At 33.5% G+C, this 13,323-nt stretch overlaps 1 protein-coding gene across 2 annotated transcripts; it reads left to right on the forward strand.

Annotated features, from left to right (window-relative positions):
• Positions 1–5,450: 5,450 nt before the first annotated feature.
• On the forward strand, positions 5,451–6,908 carry LOC114735988 (transcription factor MYBS3-like). Of its 2 annotated transcripts, none has more exons than XM_028923777.1 (3): positions 5,451–5,837; positions 5,962–6,158; positions 6,262–6,908. In XM_028923777.1, exons 1-3 carry the CDS (start codon positions 5,549–5,551, stop codon positions 6,574–6,576), a joined length of 801 nt encoding a protein of 266 aa, XP_028779610.1. In that variant the 5' UTR covers positions 5,451–5,548; the 3' UTR covers positions 6,577–6,908. The 2 variants fall into 2 exon arrangements, with proteins under 2 accessions (XP_028779610.1, XP_028779611.1); XM_028923778.1 differs by having other exon boundaries at positions 6,277–6,908.
• The last annotated feature ends 6,415 nt before the right edge of the window (positions 6,909–13,323 follow it).

The following is a 13,323-nucleotide window of genomic DNA, read 5'->3' on the forward strand; positions in this document are numbered from 1 at the left end:
GAGAAGGTTTTACAGATATCTAAGCAACATAAATACGTAGTTGGGATTGTTTCAGTTTTTTATTTATTAATGTGGCATTACGTTTTGCTCAAAATAGCTTAGAAAAGTACTGCTGAAATCATATATGATCTTTTCTAAATTTTGGAAAAGGATCATATATAGAACAACGAAACTAGAGCCTGTGTTAGTAATGTTCTTTTTTTCTTTTTTGTACAGAAAGAACTATACAGTCGAATTTTTCATCCTCTGTTGGTCTTTTGTGACCAAAATTTAGTGAAAGAAATGAATTCTTATCTCAAAAAAAAAAAATAAAATAAAATCCTAGAACGTTGTCTTAGGGTGTTAGTGGAAAAGGGACTCGGTAAACATGGACTGGCCACATAATCAACGCAAAATAGCACTTGCAGAGATATGCAAAGTATTGCATCCATAATTCCAAAAGGAAAAGAAAAAAGCCTAGACTTGTATAAAATGAAAAATAATGTAAAAATTAAATATTGTGATGCACAGTGCAACTTCTATTCTTTTGTTCCCACCTATATAGAGCTTTGGATTTGAAATATCAGACTTGAACAATATTTCTTGATATGCAGTGCCGGCCACGTAAATACATATCTATCTTCTTTTTTTGTTTTTTTGTTTTTCTTTGTTTTGTACTTTTGTTAGAAAAAGGTATTATTATGGTAATTTTTCCTGTTTATTATGTTATTATTGTCACAGATTTTAACTCAATTGCAGGCGATCACTTTTCTTGCTTGTGGGTTTTGATGGTAATTCCTGGAGCCATAGAGCTTAGCCCCATATGTTTTTTTTGCAGGAAAAAAATCTGATTTTCGGTCAATGTTTATCCCTTAGAATTTAGAGGTTTGTTCTTGTACCTTTTCCTTTTTTCCTCCCCGGCAAAGACGACCTTCTTGCACATTTGACCGTAAGTTTGTTTCTGTCCATTATACAAGAATCATTTAAGAAAATATTGTAGAGCAATTGCGTGTTCATTATTTTCATTATAATGGTTGCGAAGGCCACATTTTAAAACAGAAATGAATTTAATGCATAAAATTTCAAAATTCATAATATTTATTTATGATTGAAAATAGTATAATTGGTTATAAATTTATTATACATATTGATATATTGATGTTTATGATACATATGAATGTGGTCAGATGATATATTGTAAAAGAATGGGGAGAAGTAGAATAATGGGGACTAATTGAACAGAATGGGAACAAATACGTACAAACAATACTAGCGCTGTTGAGGCTGGTGGAATCTTAGAATATAGTTCCTCGATTTTGCGTTTACTTGGACAGTCCATTGGGCGGAGAGTCTTCGCCCATGTCTTTCTTTTCATATTTACTACGTGTTTTGAATTTGATGATAATCTATTCTTTGTATATTGATTGTTTCGTTCTGGGGATGATGCAGAAATTAATTAACAAAACTTTCTCAGACTAAACTCTCTGTCAATTTGCCGTGAGCAGTACGATGCTTGGGATTGACAAGACTCGGCAAAAGAATGGAGACACTTGGCTTGCTAATTTTCCACAGTTGTCCTCACTCTATCTTATATCATGACCTTGTATATTTCATCCTTTAATTTCTTCACATAATATATGTTCGGAATAGCCGGAGATATGAATCTTACTGTAGAATTAATAATTAATATCCATACATAATAATTACACACTTACACAGACCATGATTTGATGCGTTTCAAGGTGATTAATAATGTATTACATAGCATGAAATGCACAGGAAAGTGCTGTCGAATACACACAAAACCGTGTCTCCTCATCTGCATAATCATTATTATTTGCGTAGTTATTTTCCCGTCTTGCTTTTGACTTTAAAGAAAGAGATTCCTTGGGGACGATGCCTCCTTGCAAAATTAGAAAGCCACTCAGGCATTATAAAATCCCCATGATCGTTCCAATTTAACAAACACAATGTACATACATGCTAATTAATTATTAATTACCGACATCGTGATCCATGTATGGATCTTTCACTTCCACCAAGTGGTACCTTTGGGTTGAGATTAAAAAAATAAAATGAAGAATATATGTGCAGCTGCCAAGAGCTCAGTGGTTTGGAATCATGTTTTGGGAGAAAGGCAAGTGCTTGTACATTGGGCATTCAGTAAAAAAAAAAAATTAAGCATTATTGTACTGGATTTTTGTGATGTAATCTATCTTTTCAGCTTAAGTGGCTTTAAGTTGCTATGATTATCCCTAATATAATAATACAGATTGATATGATCAAAACAGCATATGGGAGACTCATTACTAGTTTATGTGTGTTAATGATTTAGATATACATATGCTTGGATTGATAGTGACCTGCGAACTAACCTAGCTCGTTCTTTACCTTTTTTTTCCACGTACCATGTTTGAAAGCCATCAGTGCCACTTCCAATCACTGATTATATCACCATCTTGTCCCACTAGTTATTATGGCTGTTTTATAGCTAGCTAGCTATATAGCCCAATTTTGGCAAGACCAAGTGCAGACACAATTAAGCACAATGAATTGTTTAACCGGCGGCTGATTCTATAGAAGTAGGTTATAAAATGTTTTACACACAATGATCTGTGCATATCTGTGAACTGATGAATGGATTAATTGTGTACTTTCTATATAATAGTTAGTAATATACTACCTCCGATTTTAATTATAAGATCTTGTTTGTAGTTTACAAATGAGGTCTTTTAAATAGGATCGAAGGTAGTATATACTATTCAGTACTCAGCAATAGGGGTATAGAAAATATATATCTATTCTGTACTTACAAAAAATGATGAAATTAAAGTTTGATCAACGTTATTCAAATACTTATATGGCTCAAGAGTTTTAATCTTTTGATTAGATGTGCAGCTACCAATTTTAATACCTATATTTGGACTATCAATTTTACCAGAAAATTACTATATGTATTTAGATCATAGAGCATTAATTAGAGAGATACATATAAAATATAATTGAGAGATTGTTATTATATTTGAAAATCCTACACTCCGAGTATTTTGTACTTGAGACCTTGTAGTAAGTTGGAAAATAAAAGGCTAGAAACCCCACCCCCCCCCCCCCAAAAAGAAAGAAAAATAAAGAATAAAGAAGTTATGGAAGAAAAGGAAAAGGGGGCATCATGATCATACATAGGGTATCTCATCAATGGCTCCATCATCTCTTTTGAAAGAGATTCCTTTCTATGATAATGCCAAATGATCAAGTCTCGATAAATCTGACCCAATGGATGTGGTTTTCTGCCACAGAGATATATTAAAGACTAAATTAAACTATTATATTATCTCTTGAGGTTAAAAGTCTTGGCATAATATATAATTGGTCCAGAGCATAATATGATATATGATATATATATATATATATATATATATATAAGATACTCCGTCCCTTTTAAAATAATCATCATTTTAAGTTTTTGTGATTTTTCAAAATGTATTTATTTTTAATCAAGGATTAATTTTTCTTGTATTAATTTACTTGCATTAATAAAATACTTAGTTGAAGCATAAGAAATAAGGATGTATGTTTAATATTGGGGTATTATTGCCAAATACCTGTTAGATTTTGTACAACATAAACTATTCAATTATCTTTTTAATATATTTATGTGCAAAACTTTAATTAAAACGACAATTATTTTGAGATAACGGCAACTTAAATACATGCCCTTACCCCTAATCCCTCCATTATAGAATTAAAGTGTGTTCTAATTATATATGTCAAAGGATACCCTCGACAATACATCTATATAAAATGCTGTTGCACATGATTGGATATCTGCGTTACCCTACCTTGGCCCTTGGATAGTTCTTTGTCGTTCTTCCTTTTTCCTTGATGTTTCTGAAAATTATATTAACTAATAATAGTTAGCTGCCTTTAATTAGCACAAGTCTTGAAATTAAACTGGCAAAGACTAAGATGCAATTAAATTGAATTAAGACAAATTAAAGAAACGATAATAACTGGGGCAACAATAAATGTGTATATAAGAGTCGCACATGAAGGTTTGAAAGATGATGGGGGGTTTTGGAGGATTTTCACTGGAAATGATAATGTGGAATGGAGAGAATCCGTACGTAGAAGACTTTGTTGGGTTCCAGAAAGTAAAAGTAATCGATGGAGTTCTGACTTTGAACAGCATCTTTTGGGCAATTAATACCAAATGACTCATCACAAAACGACAGCCTTTGCCATCAACACTATGTTTGACATATTCAATTCCAAATCCAACTTGGGTGACACCCCTGAATTTGCCATTGTCTCGTCCTCATCACGCCTTCTTTGTTCTTTCATAGGCTTAGTAATTTCCATTCACAGTATCATATGTTGGTTCTACACAGCTTTCAATCCATTCTTTTTCGTCTCATATTTCTTCTTCCCCTACCTAATCAAGTCATACTTAGACCTACCCTCCTAAACATTGGAATGTATACAATACAATGCAGGGTGAATTCTGACTTTGTCTTTGTCTACATATATACTCCATTTAATCCTTATTATAAGTTTCAAATAACTAACTTACAGATAACAAACAATTAGTTAAAAAAATAAATAGGTTAGAAATATAGTTTTGTTTTTAAATATATTCTTATAATAAATCAGAAAAAAGATAAAAGAGAATTTGTGAAAAAACGTGATAAGAGAGAAATAATTAAGGGCAATATTAGAAAAATATATATTAAATGTTAAGACAAGTTCAAATTGAAACTTATAAAATAGACTATACTTTTTTTAAAATTTAAAACTAATAAATATGATTAAAAGTAAAATGTTTTGTTGAATACATATATATGAAACTCAAAATACATATATATATATATGTATGTATCTATACGAATCTGTGTGTGTATCCTTGTCTTAGGTTTATATTAGTGTATGTAACAAGACGTATTTTGCAGATCCTATGTATATAAATAAGCGTGTCTCCTAGAAACAAGATAAATTTTCTCCTTTTTTTCACTCTTTCAATTAATGCATATATGCCTGTTTTTTTTTTTTTTATACAACGGAAGAGATACATATATGATCTGTATGTGAAGGAAAGTAAAATAAAGTTGCTGTGAAGTAGGAAGCATATATAAATTACGAATTGTGTGTGTGTGTATATGTGGAAGGTTCTTCAGTTATATATAGAATTAAATATATGGTTTGGTGGAGAGATATAGTCCGTGTAATCCCAGAGGACACAAATACTCTAAATAAGATAAGGTATCGTACGTTTGAGATACAGTTTGGTTTGGTTTTGTTTTGTTTTTTTTAATTTACAAAAATTTAATTAATCTCAAAAATATCCAACAATAAACAATGTCCATCCAATCACCTTGTGTTGGTGTGCGTCCAATTTCAGAAACCCCACCTCCTCCATCATCATATATACCACCAAACATATCTCTGATTTCTGCTCTTTCTCTCCCTCTCTCTCTCTCTCTCTCTCTCATTCTCGTTCTTTCTTTCTCTCTCCTTCTCTCCTTCCTCTCTCAGACACACAGAGACAGACCCATTAAACTTGTGGGGAGTGAAAATGGCGAGGAAGTGCTCACATTGTGGGAACATCGGCCACAATTCAAGGACGTGCACATCGATGAGAGGTGCTTTCGCAGGGCTTCGACTCTTCGGTGTTCAACTGGACATATCGTCTTCTTCTTGTGTTGCCATCAAGAAAAGCTTTAGCATGGACTCTCTGCCCTCTTCCTCATCTTCTTCTTCCTCTTTCTCTTCCTCCAGATTAACCATCGACGAACACTGCGATAGAACCTCCCTCGGCTATCTCTCCGACGGTCTCCTAGGTCGAGTACAAGACCGGAAAAAAGGTACATATATTTCATCTCCTGACCCAACCGCATTAATTTATGATCAGAAACTACGGAGTATTTAAGAAATTTACTTATTAATGTGGCTAATTAATGACTACCGGTGATAATTAATTTCGTTCAGGAGTTCCCTGGACAGAAGAGGAGCACCGAGCATTCCTGGTAGGGCTGGAGAAGCTGGGAAAAGGAGACTGGCGGGGAATCTCCAGGAACTATGTCACCACCAGAACCCCTACTCAAGTTGCCAGTCATGCTCAGAAATACTTCCTTCGACTCGCCACCCTTCACAAGAAGAAGCGACGTTCCAGTCTTTTTGACATGGTACATTAATTATTATTCCTTCTTTTTTTTTTTTAATCATTATCAAGCCTTCAAATTAATTCCTGATGGTTCATAATATATATGGGGTTAAATAATCCAAAAGGATTGTATATGGAAGGTTGGAAGCAGTCAAGGTCATGCTCATCCTAAGGCAGGCGATTCGGCAGAGAATATTGACACTGATTTGCAGCTTCTTGGCCGCAAGATAATGGAAGCCGACAAATCACCAGATGATAAACAAACAGAAGAAATTGCGGATGATGATTATTCTCAACGTTCTGAAACTTCACAAGGTGCCAAATTGTTGAAATCTTCCAATGGATCAGCGGCGCTTGATCTGGAGCTCACACTTGCAGCCCCCAACAACACTCTCCAGCACCAAAATACCCTTCTTGGTCCAGTCATCAGCGTCACCTGAACCAGCCCTATAAATCTCTTTGATCACTCATATATATATATATATATATATATCATATCCATCTATCTATCTACATATATTGTACCCTTTTTTCTTTCTTTCTCTACTGACAAACAGTGTCAGATAATTAAGAGAAACATGTTTTCTCTCCTGGTGTTAATTAATGTTAGGCATTCATCGCTCCATCCAATAAATGATTAGCTAACTAGCTAACTTATTTCAGCATCCCGATGGCCATAGTCTGTAACTACATTTGTATTCATGTTCAAGCTAGTGCGTCTTCTTTCTGTATCTGATCACTGAAATAATGTTCTTTTTGTTCGGAGTAATCATCTATGGATATCAAAACCAATGAATAACTCAGCCTGGCTTCTTAATCGAGATCTATTCCTTACACGGTGGAGCAATTTTTACTTAAATAATCCCTTTACACTCTGAAAGCTCCGTTAACATTATGAGGAAACAGACTTGAGATCTGGTGAAAAAGGTACCTCATGTGTTGCCCTAGCTATTTTATGTTTTTTTTATTAATTAATAATATGCTTAGTGTGCCTAAAACCTGGTTTAATTTTCATTGTTATAAAACTCAATCTGCAAATTCTAAGGGACATTTCTCGCGATAACAATAGGGACAGCTGTTGAGAAGAAAGCAACTGATTGGATAAAGATTCTTCCGCTCCCTGCTTTTGGCATTATACAAAGCAAAGCTTTTTTTTTTTTTTTTGGGTTCCCAAAAGCAAATTACTGTACATACTTGATTCCGCAGAGAAAACTGAATTCATTAAGGCTGGAAAGATGGCCGTCTGGCCTTTAAATATTGTTAGTGGCTTTCAAGAAGAATTCTTTAGTTGTTTTGTCTCACGAGTTTTCTGGACAGGATTTTATAAATTAAACAAAAAGATAGTGAACATGCATGAATTAGACACAGAAAAAAAGTACTGACTAAGTTATGCCTTCTTTAATCTAATGATGATCCACCATGAATCCCGAGTTCATTAGCCTTAATTTTCTCCCGAGGAAAGAAAGAAGGAAAAAGGGGTGGGCTTTAAGTTTCCTCAAGTAATTTAAAAACAAGCAGAATTAATTAAATGACATATTCTGAAATTTCATCACTAGAATTTCCATACAAACTTTTAGTGTTTGTTAATCAAATTTTTATGACAAGAATTTCAAGTGATTTATGCTTTTTTGGTGAGTGAACTTTAAAGAAACTGTTTTTATATTATATATTTTTTTATTAAAAAAATTAATAACCAAGAAACGTTTGTAAAAAAAATTACCAGAATCGAGTGCTTTGAAAATTGAGCATAGAGCATTCTGCAAGAAAATTGCTGTGACGGGGATTTTGACTGAACACATTGGATTGTTTTCTTGTGGAGAGAGTATATCTAGTTTGGGAGGCATTTTAAGATAATTGAAGAAACTGGTGGGAAAAACTAAAGAGGACCCTCAAAATTTAATTATTACACGTCGGGTCCCATTTCTTATCGTTCACCTCCCATATGATGGAAATTTGGCAGAAAAAGTCTGAAACTTTCAGAATGAACCAAGTATATATGCCATCATCATGTCCCTCACGTATATACTAATTAGATATTTTCAGCATAAATTACATTATAATATTTTTCTAAAAAATTGTTAGCATATAATTGTTATTTTTAAATATGGATAAATTAAAAATATTCGTGCAAGTCAAAAGAATGTGCCTGCATTGATAATGGAAGTTATTATTCAGAGTTAAAATTATTTTCGGAACTAAATTAAAATTGGACTCATGTACATTATGAAATTTATATATATTATAAAAGCCAAAAAAAGGTCTGCACTACTTATTAATTTGGTGGCAACATGTATTATATTTTTTCAAAAAAAAATATATACTTGATTTTGTTTAGAAATACAGATGTTAAAGATTATACATGTTGGAAAAAAAAAAGATTATGAACATGAAAGAAAATTATTAATAGTATTTGACCAACGCATTGAAATCACACCCACATGAAAATTATCAATGTGACAAACTTTGACTAGTCACCACGACTACTTTGTTCCCAATTTAAGCACCTCTTCATTTATGTCCAAAATATGTGGTCAACATATTAATTTCCTCTGATGGGTACGATAACTAGACACTGTTTCTATAATTAACTAGACACTTTAAGATAATTGTATTCTTTTCCAGAAGTAAATTAATTTTGACACGTATAAAAGTTTAGTCAAATTTGTAGAAAACCATTTGCTCAAAAAAAAATTGTAGAAAACCAAAATATAGTCCGGGTTGTGAGAACAACGTCTTAATTAATCAAATATTTTTTAAGTAAAAAATATATAGTAGGGATTAATTTTCTCATGCGTCTTCGATGCAATGGAATGATAAAAATTATCATTAATTTATAAATTTATACAAAGATTACAAGGACGTTTAATTCAAAACCAAACTTCAATTCATATTTAAAAAATTACTGCCACAGTCTATAATGTATTAATGATTATATGGAGAATTTCTTTTGCTGCAAGCGGGGGCAAATATTTGGAGTGGATGGGAGCTGGTGGTATCCCAATTTTAATAAAGGAGAGAAAGAAAGCAGCACTGAGGAGCAAGAAAATGACGAATTAATTAGGAACAAGCTCCTAATTAGTCAACCAAGTCAATTGATGTTTTGAGTTTTGAGCCTGGGGACGATTTCCAATAATATAAGACGTGTCCACATCTATGGTCTCTCCTAAACTTTGTTATGATTGACTCCACAAAAGCCGCGTATTGTGTGGTCTTGATTCTCAATTATTTAATTTTAGTATTTACAATTAACGAAGCTGTCTGCTTGCTTTTCGCTTTGATTATTTATTCATTTCAACCATAGAGATTACGTTGTCTTGATGTTGAAGCATAAGGAAAGTCCAAACAACTTTGTAAAGTATCTATAGGAATCAATATGCCGCGTCAGAAGTCAGACTACTCATCAGAACTTTGCTTCTTCCTTATTGATGCTGGCTTCCCGGCCCCCATTCTTCTTATCTTATTATTAGAGAGATCAGTCTCTAACAACCGAATGTAACTTAAGCCACAAAATATGGGAGAGTGAAGGAGTGGTCGTATTGTCATAGGACTGGACTGACATATTTACTGTTTATAGATATGTGTGGGAAAAGTAGGAAGATAAGGATCGGAGGGATACTATGAAGCTTGTCCGGCCATAAAGATTATGAGAGAGAGAGAGTGTTAGGTGATACATATTTTTGTATTTCTGACATGAAATTGATTCTTCACCTGCAGATACCATCCGATGCTCTTTTATTTACGCAGCATTTAATCGTATGTGATTCGAACAATTTACGCAACAAAAATAATTATTTCTTATCCCATATTCCACCACTCTCTCACCTCTTATAATCTATTTGATGATCACTATCTAAATGCGGAGACAGAGAGAAATTCAAGTTAGAGAATACTATATAAAATATATCTCCTAAAACTTGGACCTCCCAATAATTTTACAATCAGTAAATTAAATCACAACTAGCTAGCATGTAAATCATCACTTCCTTATCTTAATTAATTAGCATATCCATAAGTTCTGCAAAAATTTTGACCAAGTCTCCTCTAAAAGTTCGACCTCCCAATAATCATACAATGGAAATCTAACATCCTTTAATCATTTATAATCCTCCCAATAATTTTACAAACCATCATCGAAGAATGGGAAACAAGCAAATATGTCCACACCAGTTGAGGTGACTAGAGGTCAGCAGCGAGGGAGTCTCTGAGTTTTAAGGTTGAAAGTGGAGGGAGCATCAATGAACAGCAAATTTGGGTTTTTCATTTCTGATACAACAGGTATAGACTGTAGAAAGCAACAGAATTTTTTGAAGAAATCAATTGTTTTTCACTTTTGTTTCTGGAAGAAAATAAAAAACAATTATTTTAAAATTCTCTCACTATCTACACGGAGTGTTATTACAACTGTACCACTTTTTTAACACGCTAGTTATATTTTAAACTGGTGTAGCAAAGTAGCAAATTATAATTTATTTACAAAAACACTACTGTCTTCACTTCTTATCTTGTTCTTTTTTAACTGGTATAAAACACGTTTTTCGGTACTTGTGATTACTTCTTTCCCATATATTTTAACTGCGGATCAGACAACTTAAAATTGGATCGTATTTATATATGTGATGCACATGTTTCTCTTATAAATTAAGACTTGTGGCAGGTTGTTGTTAGTTAAAATAATCACGAGGTACAAATAGAACCTAATTATCAGCTACATCCATGGTGGCTGGTGACGGAAAGCCTTGAGTTTTTAAGAAAGCAGGCTTTAAATTATTTCAACTAACTAATTAATTTTGGTTTCCTTTGAATGACAGCAAGCTGGCTAGAAGGAATAGAAATGAGGAATGATGAGATCATGCAGTGAGAAAAATGGGATATATATATATATATATAGATGGATAGAAATGTGTGTGAGAAGGATGAGTGAGTGAATATGAAATATCATCATTAAAGAGCGCTTTTTGGAGAAGTTGACGTTTCAACCATACAGCCTGTGTCTTGTTTACTCACTGCAATGAGAGGGGTCCCAATAATATTCGGATCTTTTCTCTCCAGCACCCTTGTGTTTATGTGGAAGCCCTGTGTCCTAGAGATCTCAACCCTCACCATCATCATCATCATTATTATTCAATAGTATTTATTGCCCTTTTGTTTCTTCCTTTGGAAGGCTTCATATATATCCATCAGCTATATATGCACCAACAGATCTCAACTGTTGCATATTATTTCAAAAGCTGCTTCATTAACTCACATTCTAGCTCTATGCGTAAACGTTCTTCAAAAATTAAGGAGGAGGACATATTAAATGAATGAGATACATAAATATGTATGTATCCTATGAAATGAAGTTTAGATATCAAATAAGACAGACAAGAGGAGCAGACTGTCTCAACTCTCATATATATGCCCAAAAATAATACGGAATGAATCATACTAATTCTTAATTTTAGTTTCGAGAAGCATGCTTATTCCGCTTCCTTCGTAGATAATATATATGAAAATCACGAACGAAACACAAAACTGTCCGTGACCATGAATTATTAAGAATGTGGTCTTCTTATTGTTGAATATAAATCCGATGTTGCGACGAGGTTACGCTTGTGGTAAGCAGTGTGAGATGAGATTAATATATAGGATTGGAGAGTGATTAAAGTAAGAATGAACGTGGAGCATGTGGGAATTAAAACGATTGGTGAATTTCATTTTCAGGAACTACCACACCACTATCACTTAATTCAAACAACAGCGTAGTAAGCAAATTAAGGCTGCCTCCCCTCAATTAAGTAGTTGATTAAATGTTTCATTTGCTACTTTTATGTCACTAACAATGACCTGTATATGGCCCATCATGTGCCAATCATTTTCATGGCCAAGTTTTCTCAATTCTACTCTCCAAACCCTCCCTACCTACTTACCAAGAGGAATCCTCCTTCAAACTTTCCCCAACCACAGCAATGGAATCTAATAACGTTCATACTACTGTACTTCCTTCTCTAGGTGACTCCTCCACTTGGTTCACTTTCTCTTTATAGGTAAAATTCAAGGCAAGTTTCCCGGTTAATTACTTGTATTAATTATTTGTCCACATGCATGTGTGTGTGTGTATCCCATACCCAAACAACTTAAGTACGAGATAACAAGTCATGTATGCAGGAAAACACATGCCTCTATTTTAATTTCAAGTGAAAAATAATGGTGAGGCGAAGGTACCTTAATTATGCGTTCATGATCAATGCCGTATTTTGTGTGTGTGTAGGTAGCAATATAATACTCTTCCGGTCCTAAATATAAGACTCTTTTTATAGTGTACTTTTTATAGTATAAATTATACTACAAAAGGGGTTTTATATTTAGGGTTGCAGGAGTATTATGGTTTTATCTTCTTGTCTAAAGAAAGAAGAGGTAAGTGGTTTGTAGAGATGGATGGTTAGCATAAGAGAAGTGGAAAAAGAAAAGGCAGAGCATTAATATCTCTACATATATTATATGCATGGCTAGCTATAATTAACAAATGCATATAGATTATTATTCACTCAGAGTTGGGACAAAGTATTAGGTCATAGAGGAAGAAGTGTAGGGGACCATTAGAGTGGGGATGATACTCCATTGTATGCATTCCCTTTCTTCAACCAAATGCCCTATCTTCAACTGTATTTGGGATTGCCACGCCAACCCCACTAATCATTCTCTATCTATATGCCGCACGCTCGCTTTCTTCATCACTAAAAATTAAAAAAAGAAAGAAACAAATATATATATATATATTTATATATAGGTTAGAAAATTAGAGAGGCACAAGGTAGATGAAAGACGTATCCTAATGCAACTTGCAGAAACGCATGCCACAAAAGCACAAGTTCTTTCCTTCTTGGCGTGTGGCATATATAATATCAACGCCATCCTCAAACAAGTGTGTTTTTGGATCTATGTGCATGAACTTTTTGTTAATTAGGACCACACGCATAACACGCTAAAAGGGGAAACTTTCCGCATGAATTTCATTTATTTAGCTCTCAAACACGGTGGTGACTGGTGAACCCTCCAAAAATATTTAATTACACTTCTCAGTGGTTTATAGATGATAAAATCTAAAGGGAAAACATGTGACACAGAATATATAAGACTACTTTCTAATTGGTTTTATCCAATTAATTGGAAGACGGTTCAATCACTGAATCATTAGGAATAGAAGC

The sequence above is a fragment of the Neltuma alba genome, unplaced genomic scaffold (assembly GCF_004799145.2).
Source record: "Neltuma alba isolate B1F8T4 unplaced genomic scaffold, ASM479914v2 tig00013275_pilon, whole genome shotgun sequence".
NCBI classification, from domain to species: Eukaryota; Viridiplantae; Streptophyta; class Magnoliopsida; order Fabales; family Fabaceae; genus Neltuma; species Neltuma alba.

Bases quoted from the DNA above. Each gene is read 5' to 3' on its own strand.
- LOC114735988 (XM_028923777.1), top strand. From the start codon at position 5,549: ATGGCGAGGAAGTGCTCACATTGTGGGAACATCGGCCACAATTCAAGG. The intron at 5,838-5,961 runs GTACATATATTT...AATTTCGTTCAG, and splicing joins AGTACAAGACCGGAAAAAAG to GAGTTCCCTGGACAGAAGAG. The intron at 6,159-6,261 runs GTACATTAATTA...ATAATCCAAAAG, and splicing joins GTTCCAGTCTTTTTGACATG to GATTGTATATGGAAGGTTGG.